Below are 25,626 nucleotides of genomic sequence, written 5' to 3' on the forward strand. Positions count from 1 at the left end.
TCTCCAACATCTTGTAGTGGTTCGAGTGAAAGAAATGAGTGCTGTGGATGTGTTGTGATGTGGGTGGAAATCATGTTGGCTTGGGATTATTATTAACAGATAAGTTGAACTGCTTGTTTTCAAAATCTCATTTTAGTCGTATTCCTTTTTTAAACACAGCAAAGGAAGTCAAGGATCAACATTTGCAAGATGAAGCAACTCCTAAACGTGGTAGAACATGCACCAGTAAGTTATTTCCTTTATAACTGCTTTATGTTAACTGCTAATTTGTGCTCTCTTCACAAATGGAAATATTGAACTCTCTACAAAAATGTCTGTGTGTATTTCTTTTGTGAATCATTTTTGACTGCAAATCAACAGAAGAGCTCCGGTCATTGTGGAGTAAAGGGACAAAGTCCTATCTATGACCTAGAGGGCCCATGTTTGATTAGAGTCATGGTCACTGGAAGAGCCAGGAAGGAAAAATGGAGTTGAGCTACTAATGTCAGCTTATCCACGAAGGGCGGAAGAAAGTAGCTTTTGCTTATTATATTGATGAAACCTGCATGAAGTTAGGCAGATCTGCCTCAGTCACACTATAATTGAACCATGCATGTTCCCTCATGTTGCAGCAGGCTGTTAAACCACAGAGAGCTACTGACAGGATGGGGTTAGGGTTGTACAGCAAAAGACTCATTTGTCTGGATAACAACACAATTCAATTTCTTACTCCTCTCTTGCACCCATGAAAGTACAGGGCCTTAAGGTTTCACCCAGGGCAAATGAAGAGGCCAGGTGAGTGGCTAGGAGGGGTGGCCGGATGAAGGAATGGGCAGAAAACAAATAGCAAAGCAAGACTGCAGAATGCACAGAATTCTGTAACAGGTTATGTGACCTGTCCATCTGGAAGCAGTTTATTTCATGGTACATCTGCTTGGAATCCTTGGTCACTGTATGTCATGACTTTACCTCCACCGCTGTCCCCAAAATGCAACCACCTGATGGTTCATTATAAGTAAGGGGGTAGAAAACACATAGTCTGCTGTATGCATAATGTAGGAGTTTATGTCCCCCTATGTAAAATACCATTTCAGATGCTTTTATTTCTTCAGTGAAGGCCATTCTGCTTCTGTTGTGTTGGTGAACAGTGTTCATTGGAAGTTTGTATTATACAGAATTTGATAAAGTAATGTTACTTTGAAGAACAATGAAATTTAAGATATCCAACAAGAAAAAGTATATATGTTACATTGTATAATAATTAAGTATTCCAAGATCGCTAAACTACTAAAAGAAATTATATACAAGGCCAAAATTTCCTGTGAGGAGTCTCTGACTTCTGTGGTTACTGACAACAAAAGAGAAAATTTTAACTATGTTAAAAAATGGAAGCCACACAGCTGGTTGATTTTCTATCTTATAAGGGCAGCAGTTAGTAAGGAAGGGATGAGACACTTCAGATTTTTGCTGCCATATCCTATTCTCATATGGAGTCTGGAAGTAATTTCTTAAGAGATACTGATACAGTGTGTACCCAACTTTTTGAAGTAGATGTGTATTGTACATTAATTAACATTAACAAATGTTCATGTAAGAAGTGATGCTGTCCTGGTAAAACATTTCTTAAGGGAAAGTTCAGTTTTACCCATCATTGTAAAGCTAATAGTATTATTTGCACTGCAAATGAGTATTTTGAAAGGCTACTCTTTGATACTAGGATAACGCAGGCATATGTCAACATGGGTCTGCCAAGACTAGATCCTGCCATATCAGATGGTTAGGTTTCTATGATTATATATCGGTGTGGCTACTGATGCTAGTTTTACAGTTATTCTGGTCTGTGCTGATGTGGTCAGAGCATTACATCCGCATTCCCACGATCAACTGAAAGATTTAAATTGCTGTTGATTAACTCGTATGTGATTAACTGCATTTCACATTTAGTGCCAGCATCAACGGTTTCTCCTTTAAATGGAAGGTAACCACAGGTAGAGTCCCTCAGGGTTAACTCATTCACAGCTAACAGCTGTGGAATGGCACTTCTCCAGCAGTGTATAAACTTCTCAGATTCAAGAGTATTTTCTAAAAAAATGAAGTTAAAGAATATAATAAGTCAAACAAATGTAAACATTGTGTTAACAATAGAATATAATAAATCCAACAAAAGTAAACATCATGTTAACAGAATATGTCAAACAAATGTAAACACTGTGTTAACAATAGAATATAATAAGTCAAACAAATGTAAACATTGTGTTAACAATAGAATATAAAAAGTCAAACAAATGTAAACCTGTTAATAGAATATGTCAAACAAATGTAAACATCATGTTAGCAATAGAATATAAGTCAAACAAATGTAAACCTGTTAAATGTGAACATCATGTTAGCAATAGAATACAAGTCAAACAAATGTAAATATCATGTTAGCAAGAGAATATAATAAGTACCAAAATCCAGAGCAAAGGAGAAAAGCGAACCAGTTCAACAGTAACTCACTGCCAATTTTATTCAAAATAAAAGACGAAAAACATATAAAATCAAGCGCTTTCGCCTGGATCAGTACCAGGCTTTTTCAAGATGAGTTTGCACTTACAAAATCACAAATTTATATACTGCAAGTAGTAAAATCACATGATCAAATGTGTTAACAGCTTAATTGGTAGGCAAATAAATTAATAGGCAAATAAATTATTAACCCAATGCAAGCAAAACCACTGAGCCATGCTTTTGAATAAATTATAAGCCATGCCATAGTAAAAACACTTCTGTAAAACAACAAGATGTTAAAAAACATTAACAAACATTAAAAAACATTAATGCATCATTAATCAATCCTAAAAATCTTTTTTAAAAATCTTTTGTTAGAATGGGTAAATGAATAAATAGAACCTACAAAACCACAATGTGTGTATTCAGTACACTTTGCACAAAAAATGCCTACAAAAGGTGATAAAATTTATTGGTTAATAAATAAATAAAACTATCTGTTGTGTAAAATAGACTCAGCCATAAAAACTGTAGTTTTTTTAATTTTTTAATTTATGATTTGTCCCTTCTTAATTTTAGGACACTGGCAATGCTGACACTTTCATTCAGGCCTGGGGGTTTAGTGGCATTCAATTTGAGTTGCTACAACAGCTCCTTATACTCAAGCCGAGCCTCCCAGTCCCCTCCTCTACTGTCCTGCAGAACTTGTTCTAAAACCATAAATCTCAACTGCATGTTGGGGCATGTGCCAAGATGTTTATAAAAAGCATTAGTGTCCTTCTTTTTAGAAATTTCATATAAATGCTCGTAAATCCTTCTTCTAAGGGTTCTCTCGGTTTTGCCCACATAAAAACTACAGCAAAATCCTTCTTCTAAGGGTTCTCTCGGTTTTGCCCACATAAAAACTACAGCATTGTATGCAAAAACCCAAATACACAACACCCTTCACCCCACAGTTGTAGTAATGTTCAACCTTAAATTTAAATCTTCTTGATGGGATGAATAATACACTGTCGTTTACCACATAGGTGCACTGCTTGCATGCTCCACAACTATAGGTACCAAGTTTGGGGCAAGTTCGCTTGCCACCAACTCTCGGTCTCCCTTCAAGTAACCCTTTGAGATTCCTGTCCTTCCTTCTAACAAAAGAGGGATGCTCATTGATTATTTGCTTAAGCTCTTCATGCTGTTTCAGAATAGGCCAAAATCTTAAAATTGACTGTTCTACCTGGGAAGAATCCTCCGAAAAAGTGTAAACAAAGCTATTGTGAGAATCAAACTTCCCCAAAGATTTTGAACCAGTGTCCTGTGTTGTCCCTTTCCGCAACAAAGGGGAATATACATCATCCCTACCCGCAAAGACCTCCTTGGCTAACTCATTAACCAAATGTGCCGGGTACCCTCTTTCTCCAAAGAGCTGCTTTAGTAAATTCACCTCTTCTAGAAAATATTCACCCGTCATGTTAGCAATAGAATATGTCAAACAAATGTAAACATCATGTTAGCAAGAGAATATAATAAGGCAAACAAATGTAAACATCGTGGTAACAATGAACACTATTTAAAAAGGTGCAACCAGCAATGTGTTTGGCAAAACAATGCAGTGATAGAAGTCAGTGTACTCACTGTTTTTACATCAGTACAGTATAAAAATCCAGAGTTACATTTTCCTGTAAATTTTCACAATTGTTCATATCCTCAGATTTGTACAACTCGGATATACAGCATCAACAGTACTTGTATTCAGGAAACTTCATCTTTTACCTGATTTCAAGAAATTCCTAAATGTTTGCTCAGTGAAGTATTAAAAAATATGAAAAAAGTATGTATATTTACTTAGTTAACATGAAATAACATTCATTATCTATCAAGCTGTACAGCTTACTATACAAATATCACTGACCAGTGTTCTCCGACATCATCTAAGTTTCCATGTGATGATGTTCTCCAACATCATCTAAGTTTCCAAGTGATGATGCATCAGTGACGGTGTTCTCCAACATCATCTAAGGTTCCATGTGATGATGTTCTCCGAAGTCATCTAAGTTTCCATGAGATGATGCATCACTGACGGTGTTCTCCAACATCATCTAAGGTTCCATGTGATGATGTATCACTGATGATGTTCTCCAACATCATCTGACGTTCCATGTGATGATGGGTCACTGACGGTGTTCTCCCACATTGTCTGATGCTCCCTGTGATGATGCGTCACAGACGGTGTTTTCCCACATCGTCTGACGCTCCCTGTGATGATGCGTCGCCGATGGTGTCCTCCACATTGTCTGACGCTCCGTGTGATGATGGATGGTTGGTTTTGGATGTGGTAACGTACTCACCTTCATACTTACTAGCAAACAAGTTGTAATATCCTCAGGTCTCCATTGAAAATGGCTCTTACCCATTCAAACTTTCTGGTAAACAAATGTAAAAAAAACTAAATAAATAAATATCAAGTAGAAGTACATTATACTTCACAGTGTGTGTATCCCAGCATGACATTCATCATGATTTTCTTAATAGCATGCAGCTCTGTTATGAAAATATGATTGTAAATACACAAGTATGAATAAGAACTGACAAACTACATTAGCAGTCAGTTCCACTGTGTTTCTTTTGTTTTACCTTTTCATTTAGCACCTGTTAGATAATCCAGACCCCCAAAGCATCACACCAAGCAATTCATGTTAAAGGGAAAGGAGCTGCAGATATGACTGAGTGCTAGTTACAATGTAATAATGTATAAGTTACAATGTAATAATGTACAAGTTACAATGTAATAATGGAACGTTAATATATTTTGTTTCAGAACTGTCTGTTAAAGGTTGCAGGCAGTTGTAAACTGATAGCTATAACCACACCCCAGGAAGATACATTTCCAGAATTCCATAATTAATTTTGTATCTAGTGTAATAAAATAAAGATTCATTTAAAATGTCAGTGTTGGTGTTTTGGTCAAAAATACTTCTAATACTATAATACTATTTTTTTATTCTGACTGATGGTTAATTAAAGATTGAACAAGGAGAAGGTGACTGTGAGCTGTCTATCGGGAGCTAGGATCCGCCACATAACGCACGCACTCAAGTCACTCCAGAGCAAGTACAAATATGACTCCATCATTGTCCATGCTGGTGTGAATGACCTGAGACGTACCTGCCTGGACTACATGAAAAGAGACATAGAGGAGCTCTCCGATTATGTAGCCCAGGCTGGTATGACCCTGACCCTGAGCAGCATCTTGCCCTCCCCAAGAATGATACCACAATACAAAGACAAGATGATCAGCTTTAACAATTGGCTCAAGTACTGGTGTCATTCTAAGGGGATCCAGTGTCTGTCTGCCTGGGATGACATGTTGGACAAGCCATGCTGCTTCGCAAGGGATGGCGTACACCTGTCACCACTGGGCTTCCGGATATTGGCTAAGGCTCTTGCCACCCCCATAGTGCCTTTTTTAGGCAAGGCTCAAAAGACAAACCCACCTCCTTAGAAAACAATAATGCAAAAAAACTAAAAGTAATGCTGCTCAACGCCAGAAGTTTAAATCTCAAGATGCAGGCACTTGATGCACTCCTCAGCATGGAGAATATCAATGTCTGTGCAATAACTGAAACCTGGTTCAAGGCTCCTGAGAGCACCCCAGCATTACCAGGTTATACCTCGTATCATGCTTTTCGGCCCCAAAACCCAGGCCGAACCACAAAGGGAGGGGGAGTGTCCATATTCATCAAAGACACCCACACCTCCAGGTTAGTAGCAACACATGAAGCATCAGAGATCATACAGGTGCAACTAACCATAGGCAAAACTGCTATACAACTGGTAGCATGTTACAGACCACCCTCCCAATCTCAAGAACTCCACTCAGCCTTCCTGAAGACACTGGAGGATATGAATGTATCACAAAATATCATCATACTGGGAGACTTCAACTACCCAAACATAGATTGGGTACATTATTCTAGCCCTAATACCCTAGCCCAAAGGTTCCTGGAATTCATAAATTCAAATGCACTGGAACAATTAGTCACCTCTCCCACTAGGGGAGATAATATACTAGACCTGATCATCACAAACATGGGGACAAAATGCTCCACACTGGAAGTATACCCCTCACTAGTGAGATCTGACCACAAACTAATCACCCTGGATATACATATCCCACCTCCACCCCCAGCACAAAAGACCACAGTGAAAAACTTCTCAAAAGCAGACTTCACTCTTCTTAAGATTGAGATGGTATCCTTTAAGCCCACTGTGCAAGTGGATACCACATCCCACAATGCCGAATCCTTCACAAATGCTTTCTATGGACATCTCCAAGAATGCATGGATCATGCAATCCCAAACAAATCCAAGTCCCTCTCCACCAAAGGTAAGCGTCCTGTCTGGTGGACCTCAACCGTAAACAAATTGTATAACAAAAGAAGGAAGCTACTGCACGTCAGAGCAAAATCCCATGAAGGGAAGACATCTCTGATCAACATTAGCAAGAAACTACGTTCTCTCATAAAAACATCCAAGGCCAACTTTGAGAGAAAAATCGCTAAGGACACTAAAGATAACCACAAAGCCTTCTTCAGCTATGTTAGAAACCTGGGCGGAAACCCTCAGATATGCTCAGAGTTGGTTCACAACAATAAAAAATGCACTGAACCCACAGATATTGCTAACATTCTGGCTGACCGGTTCAGTGCAAATTTCTCCCCTCCTTCACCCCCAAAAGAGGAAATATTTATCCCAGCTGAATGTAATCTCCCTGTCATCTCAGATGTCCAAGTGAGAACCACCCTAAACAAAGCAAAAAAACACAGCATCAATGGGACCTGACGGTATCCCGGGTTGTGTGTTACGTGAACTCCAAGAGGAGCTAAACCCACACATAAAAATGCTATTTAACCTTAGCCTTACTTCGGGATATGTACCTGAACACTGGCGTACAGCAACAGTGGTCCCACTCCACAAGGGGGGTGCCTTTACAGACCCTGGAAACTACCGCCCCATAAGCTTAACCAGCCTGGTCTGTAAAGCTATGGAAAGAATCATTATGGAACTCATAAACAGAGACATAGGGGACCTACAGACACTTGCCCCACCCAGTTCGGCTTTGTAAAGGGCAGATCCTGCCTTTTAAACCTGGTTGACTTTTTCGAAACCGTCACTAGAGCCATTGACTAGGGCAAAGCGGTCCATACAGCATACCTGGACTTGGCTAAGGCCTTCGACACAATACCCCACTCAGACATCATAGATAAGCTCAACAGCTTAAATATAAACCCTTATGTCACTAGATGGGTTGCAAACCTGCTAAAGGACAGAACCCATAAAGTTAAAATCGCTGGAGCAATGTCAGACTCAAAGCCAGTCACAAGTGGTGTCCCACAGGGATCTGTCCTGGGACCCCTCTTGTTCGGCATTTATTTCTGAGATGTTAAAGCAAACACGGGGGAGGGCTGTGGCATTCGCAGATGACTGCAAACTAGGCGCCATAGTCGATACACCAGCAGACACACACATCCTACAAAAAGGCCTCACAGAAACACACATCCTACAAAAAGGCCTCACAGAAACGGACAACTGGTGCCGGAGTCACGGCCTTAAACTAAATTCCAAAAAATGTATAGTTATCCCCTTTGGGAAAAACAAAGTACCCACAAATTATCACACAGACAACACCCCACTGAGTACTGAAAAAGTAATCCGAGACCTAGGGACCCAAGTCGACAGCGACCACTCATTTGAAACCCACGTTGCCAAAGTGGTTAGAAAAACATTCTACCTTGCACACCTCATCATGAAGGGATTCACATCCAGATCCAAGGATGTCATTGTACCCCTATATTCCTCCCTCATCAGACCCATGATTGAGTACAATGCCTCATTTGGTATGTACCTCGCCCGGCATTTGCAACAGCTGGAGAGACCACAAAAGTACCTCACCAAGAGGATCAAGGGGCTCCAACATATGTCTTATTCTGCCAGACTGGAGAAACTTCAGCTCTATTCAGTATCATACCGCCTGCTCAGAGGTGATCTCTGCCTGACGTACAAGGCCATGTCCAATCAGGATCTGATGGACATGCTCCACCTCAAAAAATCCAAGTCCTTCAGGACCACGAGAGCTAACGACTTAAACCCCGGCACAAGTATGACTAGGACATGCTGAAGGGATAGATTCATAATGCTTTGGAACAAGATCCCAGTTCGTATTAGGCAGAGCCCCTCGCTGGCTCTCTTCAAGAGAAATCTTGATGAGTGGATGGGAGATCGTAAGTTTACCTCAGGGGTCAGGGGTCACATCTGTGTCACTGCTAGACAGGGGCACAGTAAACTAATTCTGTTATATAATGGGACATTCATTGTGTCACTACTAGACACAGTACTCTTAATTTATTCTGTACATTTTTGTACCATTTCATGGGGTGGCAAATGCCACATCACTATGGCTAGGCTTACAAATGCCCCAGGGCAGATAGCCTAGTACTATACTATGAAACAACGTTTAAAGAGCTCTCCTATAATAAATCAGAGCGTAACCCCCTGAAGACAAACTGAATGATGAAAATTCAAAATACCACCCCCCCCAAATTTGTAGTTGACAAAATGAGAAAAGTTATTTTCGCATGTGGCAAGTCCCATGCAGGTCCTATATGTTCGACTCCATGCCCCCTTTAACTTTATGATAGCACATCTATAAGTAAAACTGAATCGGCCTACAATGGTGAAAAAACAGTTACATGTACTGCATTATCACAGTACAACAGTCAGATGTAAAATCGTTTAGAAACCATTCATCAAAGAGACTATATTTATCTGATGAGTTTTCATCACATGGTAGCTCTTCCATTTAAAGGCGTTGTGGCTGTTTTGAGAGAGAATTTTACTTTTGATCAACATGTGTGAACTGTAACATTAGCAACCTATGAAGTATTGCATATTTTTAGCAGTATCTTTTCTAGGAAAAAAGGTTAGTTTTTGCCTTGCTTTACATTGCTTTAGTTAGGCCCATATTGCACTATAATAAAGTGCTTTGTTATTCAGGAAAGCACACTTTAAATAAGCTTTAATGGTTTTAAAATGTTTTATAATAATAATCCATGCACATACTTGTCAACTGTCCAGATTTTGGCAGAATGTTCAGATTTTGGCTTGTATTTTTGGTCTGTTCAAGGACTGAAGTCACTAAATAATGACATACGTTTGAGTTTCAGACTTCATATTCTTCACTTTCTGAGTTTATAAGAGCAATGCTTAAAATATGTCTCTATTTTTGGGCTTTTGTCCCCCCATTGTCTTGGGCTTTGTCCCAATTTCTTGCACTAAGAGGTTGAAAGGTATGTCCATGGAACTGATAGCTACCCATATGAGGACGAAATTGAAAGATTATATTGTGTCAACTCTCATTACGTAGGAGAAGTTTATGTAAAATATTTAGTGCAATAAAAAGTCCTGCTAAAATACTATTATTTCATGTGGAGGAATGTGTTCCTTTCAGCAAGATTTTAAATAGAAGATCACTAGGAACAAACCGCCATAAGATACTCAAATAAGAGAAGCAAATCATTCCCTGTAAAATATGCTGAAATGTGAAATGATCTGCCAAGAAAAATAAAATGTGATACAGTCTTAAAAATAAAAAAAATGATATATTTATGGATACTAGTAAATATGCGACCAGTACAGTAAGCTGTAAATGGCTTTGGCCACAGGTTTGAAATTAAAGTATGAAATGATGGTGCATTTTGTTTTGTACAATTGGAGTACTACCCATATCACTGCTAACAAAAAACTATGTGGAGAGTATGACAGTTTAAAAAAAAATGTTACATTAATCTTTTGTTGTTGTATAGTGTTATAATTTTTATATATTTCTCACGTTATTTACTAAAAACCTATCTATCAAAGTTTCACTGTGTTAAACTGTAGTATCCATATATGAATCAGAACCTAATTTGAAATTCATGTGTGGAAGTATATTGATGTTTCTACAGGCAGATGAGATGAGATCTACCAGAATCCGTTGGCATATCGCCTGACATTTTCTGTAACTGTAACTGTGGTTTTAGTTTATTAATGGTTGTCTTTTCCCTGGCGTGTTAGAACATTGATAAATGTTTTGCGGCCGTACAGGGACATGGCTGTTTAACATTGGAAGACACAACCCACCCAAGTGAGGAAAGCATAATAGGAAAAAATGAATTTGCTTGCAGTGGGGATATCCTAGGATCATTTTCTTCTCAAGCCCTCATACTCCCCATACTGTGGAAACCATTTCTATCATTCTGCCACACCTTCAGACCCTGTCCCTATGAGATAATTCACAAATCTGAAGCTTGGAGAGGATGAAGCCTACCCATTTATAGTAAGGAAACATTTAAAAACGTGATTTTATATTGCCTGCATGTTCAGGAGAATGTCAAGTAAATCAGCTGAGCAAATTATTTTTCCCTGAAATTATTTAATAAAGTAGTTATTGCAAACTGGTTGTCATTCCTTTTTTCACATAATATTTTTCAAATTAATACAGGCACAGTAACCAGATCCAGAAGTCGTAAGCGAAAATCAACATCAAGTCAGACACTGAGTAATGAAGCACAGCCAAGTAAGTATCATGCATGTCAGCCATTGTGGTAAGGTAGTGGTGTCGTGCATGTCAGCCGTTGTGGTAAGGTAGTGGTATCGTGCATGTCAGCCGTTGTGGTAAGGTAGTGGTATCGTGCATGTCAGCCGTTGTGGTAAGGTAGTGGTATCGTGCATGTCAGCCGTTGTGGTAAGGTAGTGGTATCGTGCATGTCAGCCGTTGTGGTAAGGTAGTGGTATCGTGCATGTCAGCCGTTGTGGTAAGGTAGTGGTATCGTGCATGTCAGCCGTTGTGGTAAGGTAGTGGTATCGTGCATGTCAGCCGTTGTGGTAAGGTAGTGGTATCGTGCATGTCAGCCGTTGTGGTAAGGTAGTGGTATCGTGCATGTCAGCCGTTGTGGTAAGGTAGTGGTATCGTGCATGTCGGCCATTGTGGTAAGGTAGTGCTGTCTTAGCCCATTGTCTGTATGTCAGCTGTTGTGGGAAGGTAGTGGTATCGTGCATGTCAGCCGTTGTGGTAAGGTAGTAGTATCGCGCATGTCAGCTGTTGTGGTAAGGTAGTGCTGTCTGAGCCCATTTTCTGTATGTCAGCCATTGTGGGAAGGTAGTGGTATTGTGCATGTTAGCCGTTGTGGTAAGGTAGTGGTATTGTGCATGTCAGCCATTGTGGTAAGGTAGTGCTGTCTGAGCCCATTTTCTGTATGTCAGCCATTGTGGGAAGGTAGTGGTATCGTGCATGTCAGCCGTTGTGGTAAGGTAGTGCTGTCTGATCCCATTTTCTGTATGTCAGCCATTGTGGGAAGGTAGTGGTATCGCGCATGTCAGCCATTGTGGTAAGGTAGTGGTATCGTGCATGTCAGCCGTTGTGGTAAGGTAGTGCAGTCTTAGCCCATTGTCTTTGAGAACTTCGCCTTGTTTCCTGGATTTTCAGCGGTGCATTTAACTGGAATAGGCAAGGATAGCTAAACAGTGCTGTGAGCATTGATGTACACACCGAACCCATGAGCAGAATGGGGGGAAAGGGGGGTGATGCTGATGCTGATTTAATGGGAATAAGTAGTTGACATGGATTGCCTCTGGTGCATAAAACTGTTCCCTCAGTGCAGTGCAGTGTGTTACATTTCTTAGACCTGTAGGTGTAGAGGGATACAGAACTCACTATGACACACATGACCTGGACACAGTTAGCTGCTCAAGTATCTGTTGGATGTGGTGTGAGGAGGATAACTGTGGCCATCTTTGGGGAGGCAGACTAGAACTTCCAATGCTTCAGCCCCTTTGAGGAAGGGCAGTGACACAAGGGACAACCATGGCATAGGTATTCAGCCAGCAAACAGTATATATAGTAGCCCTCATCACAGATGCAATGGATCATGGACTTGTAAATGGAGACCATAATGGTCCCAGCAGTGGCATGGCTCACATGTCATCCACCCAGGAGAGGGGCTGACATCTATAACGTACCCCTGTCATTGCTGTGATATTAGCAAGAGCACAAACCACCCTCTTGGCTTCCTGAATGGTGGTCCCCTGTAGATCACAGTCAGTGCTATGCTGGCAATACCCAGTGCTGGGAAACAAGTGGGCTGTAGTCCAGCTGGGCGAAGCCTGCCTGAGACCTTGGGGGTGAAGTTTACTCCAAATCTGTTGGCTAGCAGGTTGAATATTATCTCCAGATGAGTATTGGTAGTGCCATCCACAACCAGTTCAGTGCATAGCTGGGTATCCCCTTTTAGATTTCGGATGTAGTTAAAGAATGCCTTGTGATTATCCTTAGCTAGGGAGTCTATTTTTGCTTCATAATTAGCTTTGGAAGACTTGACAGGATCTCTGATTTGGTTGTTTAAGCTACCCCATCCCTAAAACCCACATGTGGCACAACAATTGTATCACCAAAATTGAAGTGTCAAACTACACGACTCAGTAAAACTGTACTCAAGATTAGAGAATTTGGGTCCAGTATTAAAACATTGTATGAAAAAAGGAATAATCCTACTGCATCTGAAGTGCTCTTATTTGTTTGTTTATTTAATTTGCTGTCAGATTTTAGAACTGGTATCAATTACAGCTTCTGATGTTGTTTCTTTTTTGAAATATTACTGTAGACAGTACAGGGAATAGTACACCTCTGGAACAAGGACTCGGGCAAATTTCTAAAGCACCTGCAAGAAAAAGAAAACCAAACTGCCAAAGAAAAAGTAAGTAGTTGTGAAAACTGTTGCTAAGACTCATTACTAATGACAGCTTGTATTTATTATATAACAATACATGCCCATGACTATGTTATTTAAGTGATGGCATTTGTATGAAATACTCTCATTCTGTCTGACAATCCTGCATTTATATAGCATCCAAATGCTTGATATTTTGTATTTGGATGAAACCTGCATTGCCTGAATGTAGTTGTTATGATTTGAGTTTTAGTTATTTATTTGTTTGTTTGCTTGCTTACTGGGGTAGTGCATTGTTCGATACTGACTGATTTCAGATTCCTTGGGTAAAATACAAGTATTTCACAAACAAAAAATACAGAAGTATAAGCAATAATATAGTAGTTCAGGCTAATTACATAGAAATAACTGTGTATATACATTCTCGTGAACAACATGGACGTTGGAACCATAGAGCACAGGGGGAGGGGAGCCCCCCCCCCCACACTTTTGCAGATCATCCATACCTCTGTCCCTTTCGTCTTCCACGCCTCCCAACTGCTGCGATGACGTCAGAGCACATATTTCCGGCTGTTTTTTGCTAGTATTCAGAAGCTGCTGTAGAAACAGAAGGGATTTATTTCAGAAGCCTGTAATGGGTAATGGAGCAGATTTTCTGCATCTGGTCTGTTGGAACGGCAGGATATTCAGAAGCTGCTGCAGAAATGGAAACTGCATCTGGACTGTAGGAACGACAGGAGTTAACTGCAGAGTGGAGTGGTGGGGGAACGGACAGAAGCTGAATGCTAGGGAGGAGTGGACATGGAGAATGCTACCGGAGGGGTCTTTCTATCAGAGTGTGAGTGCATATGCATGGCTTTGTTTTACAAACTTAAAAGCTTATACTAATGTAAATTTACAGTCATGAAAGCTTGCTACGCAGTGTTTAATTTTGATACCACAGGCGTGTGTTGAACCTGATAGTGATAGGCGGTCTATGTAACTTTTCAGCACTACCTGTATATTTATTCTGTATAGCATAACTGATTTACACATAGCATCAGTGTCTGTAACACTGGTGCTACGTCTCTTTTTGGTGTACTGTGCTTTACTTTACATACAAAGATATTCAGACATGTATCTGTCCTGAAATGCATACGTAAATGTGTTTGTAGCGACCTTTGTGATCTCGGAATATCCTGTCCTTCCACTTCTTCTGTCATACATTCATGTTTTGATGTTTTGTCATTTCAGTGGGGTTATCCCAACATGTGCTGTGGCTTTTAATGGTAACAGCATTTGATTGTCTTTCCTGTCCTGTGGTGCAACATTTCTGCAGCTTCAGTCTTTTGCCAGCTAGTGGCCGCACACAGTTTTTCCTGTCATGGACATACACATCAAGACATCTTTGCTTTTAGCATGTCTGTTTCATCCACATCAGGGCATACCACCATTTACCATAGTATAGTCATACTTGCACAGGGCTGATGTGAACTGTTCCTGCATGTATTTCCGTACTTTGGAGTCTGGCTCTGTTGCTTTATTACCATTTGTGCATACTGCCACAGAATGGTGTTTGTTCATCAAAATACCTTGTACATTACTACTCATTAGATCCCTCATGTGTAAATATAATCTGACATTTGTAGGTTTCTCTACACATGACACATTCCCACTGTACTCTGTTCTGTGCGTTACTGTAGTGGAGACTCATTATATGCTTTCATTTGTATGTACATAATACATATTTTAAGTATCATCTGCTCAGGTATCGTTCACACAGTCTTCTTTTGGCTGCTCCCATTAGGGGTCGCCACAGCAGATCAACTGTTTCCATTTCTTCCTGTCCTTTGCATCCTGCTCTGTCACACCAACCACCTGCATGTCCTCTCTCACCACATCCATAAACCTTATCTTAGGCCTCCCTCTTTTCCTGTTACCTGGCAGCTTCATCCTTAGCATCTTTTTCCCAATGTACTCTGCATCCCTCCTCAGCACATGTCCAAACCAAAGTAATCTTGCCTCTCTGGCTTTGTCTCCAGACCTTCCAACCTGGGCTGACCCTGTAATATACCCATTCCTAATCCTGTCCATCCTAGTCACATCCAGTGTAAATCTTAACATCTTCAACTCTGCCACGTCAAGCTCAGACTCCTACCATTTTGTCAATGCCACTGTCTCCAACCCATATAACATAGCTGGTCTCACTACCCTCTTGTAGACCTTCCCTTTCACTCTTACTGGTACTCGTCTGTCACAAATCACTCCTGACACTCTTCTCCACCCATTCCATCCTGCCTGTACTCTCTTCCACACTCACCATTACTCTGAACTGTTGATCCTAAGTATTTAAACTCATCCACCTTCGCCACCTCTACTCCCTGCATCCTCAACATTCCTCTATCCTTCCTCTCATTCACACACATTCTGTCTTAGTCCTGCTGACCTTCATTCTTCTTCTCTCTACAGCATATCTCCATCTCTCCAGGGTCTCCTACTCCTGTTCCCTACTATCGCTACAGATCACAATGTCATCTGCAAACATCATAGTCCACGGGGACTCCTGACTGATCTCGTCTATCAACCTGTCCATCACCATTGCAGATGAAAGGGCTCAGAGCTGATCCTTGATGTAATCCCACCTCCACCTTAAATGCATCTGTCACTCCCACCGCAGACCTCACCGCTGTCACACTACCCTTGTACATATCCTGTACCACTCTTACATACTTCTGACACTCCCGACTTCCTCATACAATACCAGAACTCTTCTCTAGGCACCCTGTCATATACTTTCTCTAAGTGTACAAAAACACAATGCAACTCCTTTTGACCTTCTCTGTACTTCTCCATCAACACTCTCAGAGAAAACATCGCATCTGTAGTGCTCTTTCCTGGCATGAAACCATACTGCTGATCACTAATCATCACCTCCCTTCTTAACCTAGCTTCCACTACTCTTTCCCATAATTTCATGCTGTGACTGATCAGTTTAATCCCTCAGTAGTTACTACAGCTCTGCACATCACCCTTATTCTTAAAAATTGGTACCAAAACACTTTTTCTCCATTCCTCAGGCATCCTCTCGGTTTCCAAGATTTCATTAAACAATCTAGCTAAAAACTCCACTGCCATTTCACCTAAACACCTCCATGCATCCACAGGTATGTCATCTGGACCAACAGCCTTTCCGTTCTTCATCCTCTTCATAGCTATCCTTACTTCTTCCTTGCTAATCCACTGCATTTCATGACTCACTATCCGCACATCATCCAACCTTCTCTCCCTCTCATTCTCTTCATTCATCAACCCAACTTTCCATCTGCTCAACACACACTCTTCGCTTGTGAATCACCCTTACCTGCTGCACATCTTTACTAGCTCGGTCCCTCTGTCTAGCCAATCGGTACAAGTCCTTTTCTCCCTCCTTAGTGTCCAACCTTTTATACAACTCTTCATACGCCTTATCCTTAGCCTTTGCCACCTCTCTCTTTGTCATGCACCTCATCTCCTTATACTCTTGTCTACTTTCTTCATCTCTTTGACAATCCCACTTCTTCTTCGCCAACCTCTTTCTCTTTATACTCTCCTGTACTTCTTCATTCCACCACCAGATCTCCTTGTCCTCCTTCCTGTGTCCAGATGTCACACCAAGCACCTTTCTAGCCATCTCTCTTACTAGCTCTGCTGTAGTTACCCAGCTATTCGGTAACTCGTCACTGCCACCCAGTGCCTGTCTTAACTCATCCCTGAACTCCACCTCACAATTACCCTATTTCAATTTCCCCCATTTGATCCATGGTGCTGCCCTCACACTCCTCCTCCTCTTCTTGATCACCATTGTCATCCTACAAACCACCATCCTATGCTGCCTAACTACACTTTCCCTGCCACCACTTCACAGTCTCCAAACCCCTTCAGACTGGCCCTTCTACATAAGATATAATCCACACAGTATTACAGTGTGTGGATTATATTACGGTGTGTGCTAAGAATACAGTTCACACAGTAATATTGCATATTGGGTGTGGCACACATTCCTGGGTTGTAATGGCCTGCTTTGTAATGTCACTGGAATGCACCTATGTTGTTCAGTATATTACATGCACTGCTGTAAAGTATGGTGTTGTATCTCCTATGTACATTTGCTTTGCAAGTCATTTAGAAAAAACATTAGTGTTCTATTAATAGTGTAACAGAACATCAACACGATATCTTCTGAGGACTCCTAAAACTTGGCTACTGGAGTGTCATCAGTACAGTCGATTAACATATCTCTATGTCTAGTCACTTAGGACTTGCTTACTGTGAGTATATTATATATTCAGGGTGCTACGTCTGCAGATGTTTTGCATATCAAATCCTCACATATCTCACACATTGGTTACATAAAAGCTCAACACAGGTTTTCTGCATTAAAACTATAGCTTGTCAAAAGTTGCCTTTTTCCTCAGTGTTGGTGTATTCTTGGCATTGTTCTATTTATGTCGGGGGATAAGGTGCTGGTGTGTGTACCACCCTTCAGAAATGCATGCTTTCTACATTTGTTTGCAAGTCTGGTTGACTTTTGATGAGATGTGTATGAGACTAAACCATGATGAAATGCTAAGAATCATACATATCGCATGACATTCCCACTGTCCATCCTTTACTGCAGTAGAGATACTTCATATGGTTTCATCTGCATGTGCGTACGTGTTTTTTTTATCACATCCTCGTTCTGTTGGCCAGACAGACGTTGTACGAATGTACAACATGCTTATGAGCACCCCACGTTCTGAGTCATTAATATCCTTAGTCATGCCCCAGCCTTCTGCCAACATTACTTGGTACGAAGTGAGGACTACTGTTTCTTAATCTGGATGCTGTCCTTATAAGTTTTATATATCTGTACATTCCAGCAAAACTTTCTTCAATCTTGACAGCGCATTCCCTCATAAAACTTGTACCTGTTCTCCCTTTGGTGCTCGTATTGTATAGTCATTGCTTTTAATGCAAGGTTATGTTTTTTTTTTTTTTTTGTGAATGCAGCCTCATATATCAGTTATAATTTTTCTCTCTGATTACTATTTCAATTCAAGGCTTTTTTATATGTTTACTTGACTGTGACATGTCTCTTTACTTCACTTGGACAGGATAGATGCCTTGCTATCTCTGTGTGGATTGAAGTTACAGAATACTGATAATAGTTAGACTAACAGTCAGGCAGCCCACTTTAGTTACCTTATCTAGAAACAGAAATTTGGGCAAATGTTTCACTGCTAGTCTGCCATTTCTTTTATTTGCTAAAATGTAAAGAAGTCAGGTGCTTTTCTAAGTGGATGTAGCCATGAACAACTAAGAATATGTACCTAAAGTAAAAGAAATTGATGTTTTTCAGTTATGTAAAATAGGGTCATTCCTTTTATTATAAGTACAATAAAGAACGATGTACTTAGTTTTTTGTGTGTGTGTGTGTGTGTGTGTGTGTGTGTGTGTGTGTGTGTGTGTGAAAATGCCAACAGCAGGATACATCTGGTGGCTAGAGGTACTCTAGCTCAAACCCTGTACCTTGGTACAGGTAAAAAGAGCCTAAAGTCCCTAGCCAGCATCACTTGTGAATTTATGCCTCACATTTTGTTCTGTTCCTCTTATTTGCAGGAGTGGTAAAACAAAATCTTTTATTCTAGCAATTTTCTAAGGTTATAAAATCAGTATTTGAAATGTGTCCCTGTTTTGGGGCTGTATTCCTCCATTATTAGCTTTGATGTTCATCATGTTTCACTGTTGCAGTCATTACTCTTGGGTTATCCTCCTGGCAGGCTACCCGCAGTCGGCCTGAATTCCAAAGTCTTGGTCCGGCGTTGGTTGCTGTCGCCTCTTCTTGACGTCAGTGCACCAGCGGTATAAAAGATGTATTTGGAAGTATCATTTAATCCATTTTAAAGAGAGTACGTAAACATGAACATGCATTAAGTCGCAGCATTTCCTGTTTTTATGGCTCTGCTTAGTTGTGAGGCTAATTGTCTTATTCTTGGATGGAAATAGCTTTGTGATTCATTTTACCATGTGTTTCTTTTGAGTTTGATCAAAAGCTGTCATAAATATGGCTTAAATGAGTCCAATTTTGTATTTTCCTTGAACAACCAAGTTTCTGTTGAGTATAAACCTCCAACTCAGAAGTTGTAGCGGAGTGAAAGCTATGATTGTTTTGATTTGGAGGGCCAGATTAAATGGTAAAATAATTACCCTTCAGAGGGTGTGAACCTTTTGTGCAATTTTTACATTTAATGGCTGAGCATTTCTGCAGAGCTGTATGTATTTTTGTTTAGGGAATGCAGTCTCAGTGCTTGGCTCAGAGGGTTAAAGCTAAGCTGCCAAAGAGCTTTATCCTATAAATTTGGGTTTGATTCCCTTGTTCTCCACTTGAATATTATGTAAATCTCTTAACTTGGGACAGTATTCCTTGGTTGTGCCTAAAGAGGCTTATTTCTCTCTTTTTAATTTGTCCATATCTTTTGGGTTTCTAATACCATGACGGGAATGGATCCCATTCCTAAGTCAAAGTACGATTAAAGTTCATAAAATTAGTATCGTTTCACTCTTTGATGTCAGCCAAAAGTGCTCTTCACAGAACCCGCAATTTGTCCAGTAATGACTCCTTCTGCAATTCATATGGAGTTGCATGTATTGGAAGCATATCTAAATATGATTGTAGATTCTTTTTTATAAGGCCCCGTTGCTCCTACTACTATTGGAACTGTCTGGGCATCTTTCTTCCACATTGTTCTCATTTCTGCTTGCAAATCCTGATATTTTATGACTTTGTGTCTGTCTGTACGCAAGGCACTGTAGTCACTGGGTGTGGTGATTTCAATGATCAATGTTATTTTTATCTTCTTTTCTTGAACCACTATATCCAGTTTTCTAGCATCTCTCTTTTGAACTGTCGGTAATGGATGATCCCATGTGATGTAGACTTCATCATTTTCTGTGATGCTTTGTGGCTTATGTTTTCAGTGTTTTTCAGTCACTTCAGTACCGTAATGTTTGCACAATCCAGAGTGCAATAGTTTTGCCGCGTTATTATGCCTTTCAGTGTACGGTTCTTGTGCCATTAGTATGCCGCAACCAGCAACGAGGTGTGCGACTGTTTCCAGTTGGATTTCATAAAACCTACATTTGCCTGTTTTTCCCACGTTATTTCTCCCTATAGGGCTTGCATGGCTAATAAATAAAACGGAATGCGTTTTTTGTAAATGTTTTGCACCATGTCTTTTTCATTTCACATCTTCTATTTCTTCCCTTCATGCTTGATGAAGCGGATACTTCTCATGGAATGTTGTATAGTTCACAAAGGTATTATTTTGTGTAATGTTAGTTGTTCTCCATATCCCTCTCTTGATCTGAGCCAGTTGGTTTTACTTGCTGCGAAAGGCAATAGATTTCTCTGGGTACTGCCAACTGTCATGTAAAATATCTAAATTAAATGATTTGTTTCCTGGCAAAAAAAGATGCGTTCTAACTTTATGATTCATAGAGATTTGAATCCTAATTGTTTATTACGAAGTGTCAAACAATATTGTTCCTCAAGCCGTATATTATTTATGACCCGTCTTTGTGTCCTGATGAAATCAAGCTTTTGTTGGGATGTCCACAGGTTCACAAACACCACAGAAAGTGTCTGTATCTCAGGCTTCAAGTGACTCATCTGAATTATTAGTTCAGATCTTTCAGTTGTGTTGAACAGTGAGCCAAGGGTGTCATCCAGGTGTGTTACATTTCTGTTTGAGGAAGTCATGTCTGCCCTTAGATGACTAAGTAATCCAAGGATTATCAGCTGCAGTGAAGGGACCAGCCACTGCAGCATTTAAAAGTGGTGATTCTGTTTTTGATTCCTTAACTTTCCCTGTAAACCAAACACTATAAGGAATAATAATTACATTTTTACATTATTACATTATCTGGGACTTTAAATAAGAAAAATGTGACTCCTGTCCTCAGTAAAGAGCTCAAGGGACCCTGCTGGGCAGTTTGCAAGAGAGCTGTGATATGGCATATGGTAAACGTGATTTACACTTTAGCTCCTGTTATCAGTTACACATTTTCTGGTAATTCTAAGTCATTTGCCAGCCAGTATTAAGATAGCATTGAATGCTAGACCATACATTAACGTAAGATATCTTGGGATCAATCAGAGGACAGCTAGGGCCAAGGGAATGTGTTGAGCCTGTCTTTTAGATTAGGATATCAGCTAATGGGCAGTAACAACACTGTGGAATCTGGGAAGACCTTTCTGACCTCTCCACAGCTGCCTTGACCATAGTGACATGCCCACTATTAATCATAGTAATAAATCAATTTTGAATGTTTCTAGTGCGTCAAATAACCTTCGATTCCTTTTATTCAGCCGCACTTCATTATTTCCGCTATTTCTACTTCCTCACATGCTGTACATGCGTCCTATTTTACTGTCAGTATTGTACATTTATTACGATAGCATTTCTCATAGTTTTCACATTTTTAACCTAATTGCTATATTAATGTATATTTCTAAGTTATGTTTTTTCTGTCCTTAACGTTAAGTTCCTTGCTTCTTTAATGTTCACGATGCAAATGATTACTTGCAAAAATGATTTATTGTCTTGCTTTCTGTCACTGTCTTTTGTTGAAGTTTTTCTCCTCAGGACTCTGCTGAAAAAGGATTTTTGACTACTCCGACTTTGCTAGTAAACAAGTGAATATAAGTAAACAATTATTAGCTCACACCTTCCTTTCTGGTTTATTGATTTCATGTGTGTGCCATGTTCTGCACCACTGCTTTGTTGTAGCTTGAATGGAGAGGCACAGTGCGTTATCTTGTAGGGCAATTTTAATGTTGCGCAGATTAATGCTTGAATGTGAAAAATGGCTGGTGGAGGTCCGTGTCGTCTTTACTAGCTCTGCTTAAGTGTTGGTGGTGTCGTGCACTTGCCAGGTATAAGGTATACAAGAGCTGATATGGTCACCATGCTTTTTATACTGTGGTTTTCTGAGGAAGGTAGTTTCATAATTTTATTGCCACTGCTGGGTAACGTTAGTGGTATTAATCCGGGCTAGACGTGATGGTCTGTAAGTCATTTATTTATCTATTGATTGACATTTGAATAAGTCTGACAGGATAGGAACCCATTTTCAGTGGAGGCCCAGGGAGGAAAATTCCGTTTTCACAGCTCAGTTTGTGATGTACAGAATTTATTTTCTAATTTTTTCTAACGTCTGTCTCCGAGATCTGATTAGGGCCAACAAGGAGCTAAAGTTTCTCTTCTCTGCTTGTCTCAGAGTACAGCTCAGCCAGCTGTTTAGGAAATTAGGTGTATTACAGGATAAAATTCAGGCCACAGGCCAGTTTCCTTCTTCTTAAAGGCTACTACATAGAGATAAAAATGACTAGAAAAGCATAAAATACAGATCTGGACCACTTAGCTCAAGAATCATGAGTAAAACAAAAAATGAGGGGATAAATACCCCAAAATAGGGACAGATTTTTAAAGTTCCTTCTATAGACTGAAATTGCTAGAATAACAGGTTTTGCATTAGTGTGCATTTTCTGAAGGCTAAGATGCCTGAAACTCGCGTGTTTAATTATCTAATGACTGAAATCCTCAGTAATTTTCCAGAAAAACACAAATTATATAAGGAAAACGCCCAAAATATGAAACCGAAATCTAGAAATTCTGCAAGATTGTGTAATTTGAGAGATATGAAGGAAATGAGTGATTCAGTGTTATGCTGCGTATCCCACACAGGTCTGCTCGGTGCAAGCAGTTCATACCCTGATGATGCTGCGTATCCCACACAGGTCTGCTCGGTGCAAGCAGTTCATACCCTGATGATGCTGCGTATCCCACACAGGTCTGCTCGGTGCAAGCAGTTCATACCCTGATGATGCTGCGTATCCCACACGGGTCTGCTTGGTGCACGCAGCTCATGCCCTGATGATGCTGCGTATCCCACACGGGTCTGCTTGGTGCACGCAGCTCATGCCCTGATGATGCTGCGTATCCCACACGGGTCTGCTTGGTGCACGCAGCTCATGCCCTGATGATGCTGCGTATCCCACACGGGTCTGCTTGGTGCACGCAGCTCATGCCCTGATGATGCTGCGTATCCCACACGGGTCTGCTTGGTGCACGCAACTCATGCCCTGATGATGCTGCGTATCCCACACGGGTCTGCTTGGTGCACGCAGCTCATGCCCTGATGATGCTGCGTATCCCACATGGGTCTGCTTGGTGCACGCAGCTCATGCCCTGATGATGCTGCGTATCCCACACGGGTCTGCTTGGTGCACGCAGCTCATGCCCTGATGATGCTGCGTATCCCACACGGGTCTGCTTGGTGCACGCAGCTCATACCCTGATGATGCTGCGTATCCCACACTGGTCTGCTTGGTGCACGCAGCTCATACCCTGATGATGCTGCGTATCCCACACTGGTCTGCTTGGTGCACGCAGCTCATACCCTGATGGAATTGAAGCTGAGAACATTTGACAGAGTAGTAAGTAGTTACAAAATACAAATCGGAAAGAGCAAAAGCAAGTATTTTCACTGATTCTTAAATCTGTGGTGTCCATGAATTTGTTCAGGTTCTGTTAAATGTCTATGCCATTAGGGGTGCAGTGTTCATGTGTGGATTACTGTTTCTGTACAGTGCAGGCTGGTGTTACACAGTCTGACTGGATTCATATATGTTTAGGTTCACAGATTACTACAAGGATAACTGCCCTTGTGGGCCATTTTAAGCCTAGCCAATAACCCCTGTGAGAATCGAACCCTGCACCTTGTGTCTGTAAGGTAAATACCTTAACCATTATGCCATCCTCCCAAATCACAAGTACGATGTATTTTCTCAGGTTTAGTGACCAACAGCTTCCCATTCTATCAGGCATGCACACACTAAATACATAACGCATGGTACAATTTTTCTTGATTTATAACATGTACTGGCTTTATTCTTTAACAGCTGCTGAACAGAAGGTCATTGAGCAGTCCAGTAACAGTACAACACCCAAATGCAGAAGACGGACCAGAGGTAGGGGGTTTGCTTGTTTATTTGTTTGTTTTACCAGAATAGTTGTACTACCATAGAATTAATAATACTTTAAGTTATGTACAGACTTAAGAAGTGCAGTGTCTAATATTTAAAAATGTATACAGTTTACTGATTTTACATTCCTCTATAATTTCATCGTCTATGACTATCTTCTCAGTTAAGTATTCATTTGTGAAAAGTAGATTGTGAAATATTTATTCTTAGTATAACTGAGCAACTCTTGTCTGATACATATCTACAAAGGAACTTTACCCTGAGGTAAATCACTTATACTAAAAGTAGTTGTCTTAAAATTCATCCCTAAAGCTTTTCCAACTTTAAGTTTTAAGTACAGTTTTTATACTTTCTAATGCTCATTTGTAAATTGTATAAAACACTTTTATGTTTAATTATTAAGTGCAAGTAATTTCTGGCTGTTTCAAAAAGATATACCTGTAATTACATCATTATTGGTATCAGTTATTCATCCACAAAGGAAGTCATTTTTTTCAGTTTCATGTTTCTGAAAATTAACTTTTAAAATTCCCACATAGACACAGAAGTGCCTGCCAGATATCCTCCTAAGGGAGGGTATCTGTAGCTTCACACCGCCTCCCCCTCAGAGGATGCAGGCAAGTATGCTGAACAGTATGACACTGCAGTATACAAGCACCTGTACAACAATGGATTCAGCCATACCCAACAGAACTAAAACCTGCTCCTCAAGGAAAAACAAACCTGTTTGGTGAACATCCTCTATTAACAGGCTTTACAACAAAAGAAATAAACTGTTGTCCAAGGTTAAAAAGGAGCATATTCCAAATTGGAAAAACTCACTCCTTAGCCTCAACAAGCAAATTATATCACTAGTGAAAACCCCCAAAGCCAGTTATGAATCAAAACAAGCCTCCGAAACAAAGGGAAACCATAAAGCCTTCTTTAGTTAAGTCAGGAACCTCCATGGCAAAGCTCAAGTTTGTTCCAAATTAGTACTTAACAGTACCACTTACACTGATCCTGTTCACTTAGCCAACCTGCTAGCAGATAGGTTCAGCACAAACTTTACCCCCCGTCCCCCCAAAGGCCCTTTTGACATCCCGGATACTTGTCCTGCACATTGAGCACCCTATTCAACCAAGGCCTGATTACGGGCTTCATTCCAGCAGAGTGGAGAACTGCCATTGTTATCACCTTGCACAAAGGTGGTGCCACTACTGACCCTGGAAACTTTCGCCCTATTAGCTTGACAAGTTTGATCTGTAAAGCCATGGAGTGTGTTATTATGGACCTCATAAACAATGACATAGGCAATCTTCAAGCACTTGACCCCACCCAGTGAGATTTGTCAGGGGCAGATCTTGCCTGTTGAAC

The 25,626-nt window shown here is 40.5% G+C and overlaps 1 protein-coding gene across 8 annotated transcripts in view; it reads left to right on the plus strand.

The window, feature by feature from the left end:
* Positions 1-25,626, plus strand: part of CIITA (class II major histocompatibility complex transactivator) — an 851,446-nt gene that overhangs the window by 474,535 nt on the left and 351,285 nt on the right. For all 8 annotated transcript variants that reach the window (XM_044089141.1, XM_044089142.1, XM_044089145.1 and 5 more), the window contains 4 exons: positions 160-225; positions 11,000-11,074; positions 13,158-13,250; positions 24,187-24,255. In XM_044089141.1, the coding sequence (XP_043945076.1) occupies positions 160-225; positions 11,000-11,074; positions 13,158-13,250; positions 24,187-24,255 (303 nt within the window). The remainder of the gene's footprint in view (positions 1-159; positions 226-10,999; positions 11,075-13,157; positions 13,251-24,186; positions 24,256-25,626) is intronic.

This window comes from Protopterus annectens, chromosome 12.part0 (genome assembly GCF_019279795.1).
Source record: "Protopterus annectens isolate FY-2018-M chromosome 12.part0, PAN1.0, whole genome shotgun sequence".
Taxonomy (NCBI): Eukaryota; Metazoa; Chordata; order Ceratodontiformes; family Protopteridae; genus Protopterus; species Protopterus annectens.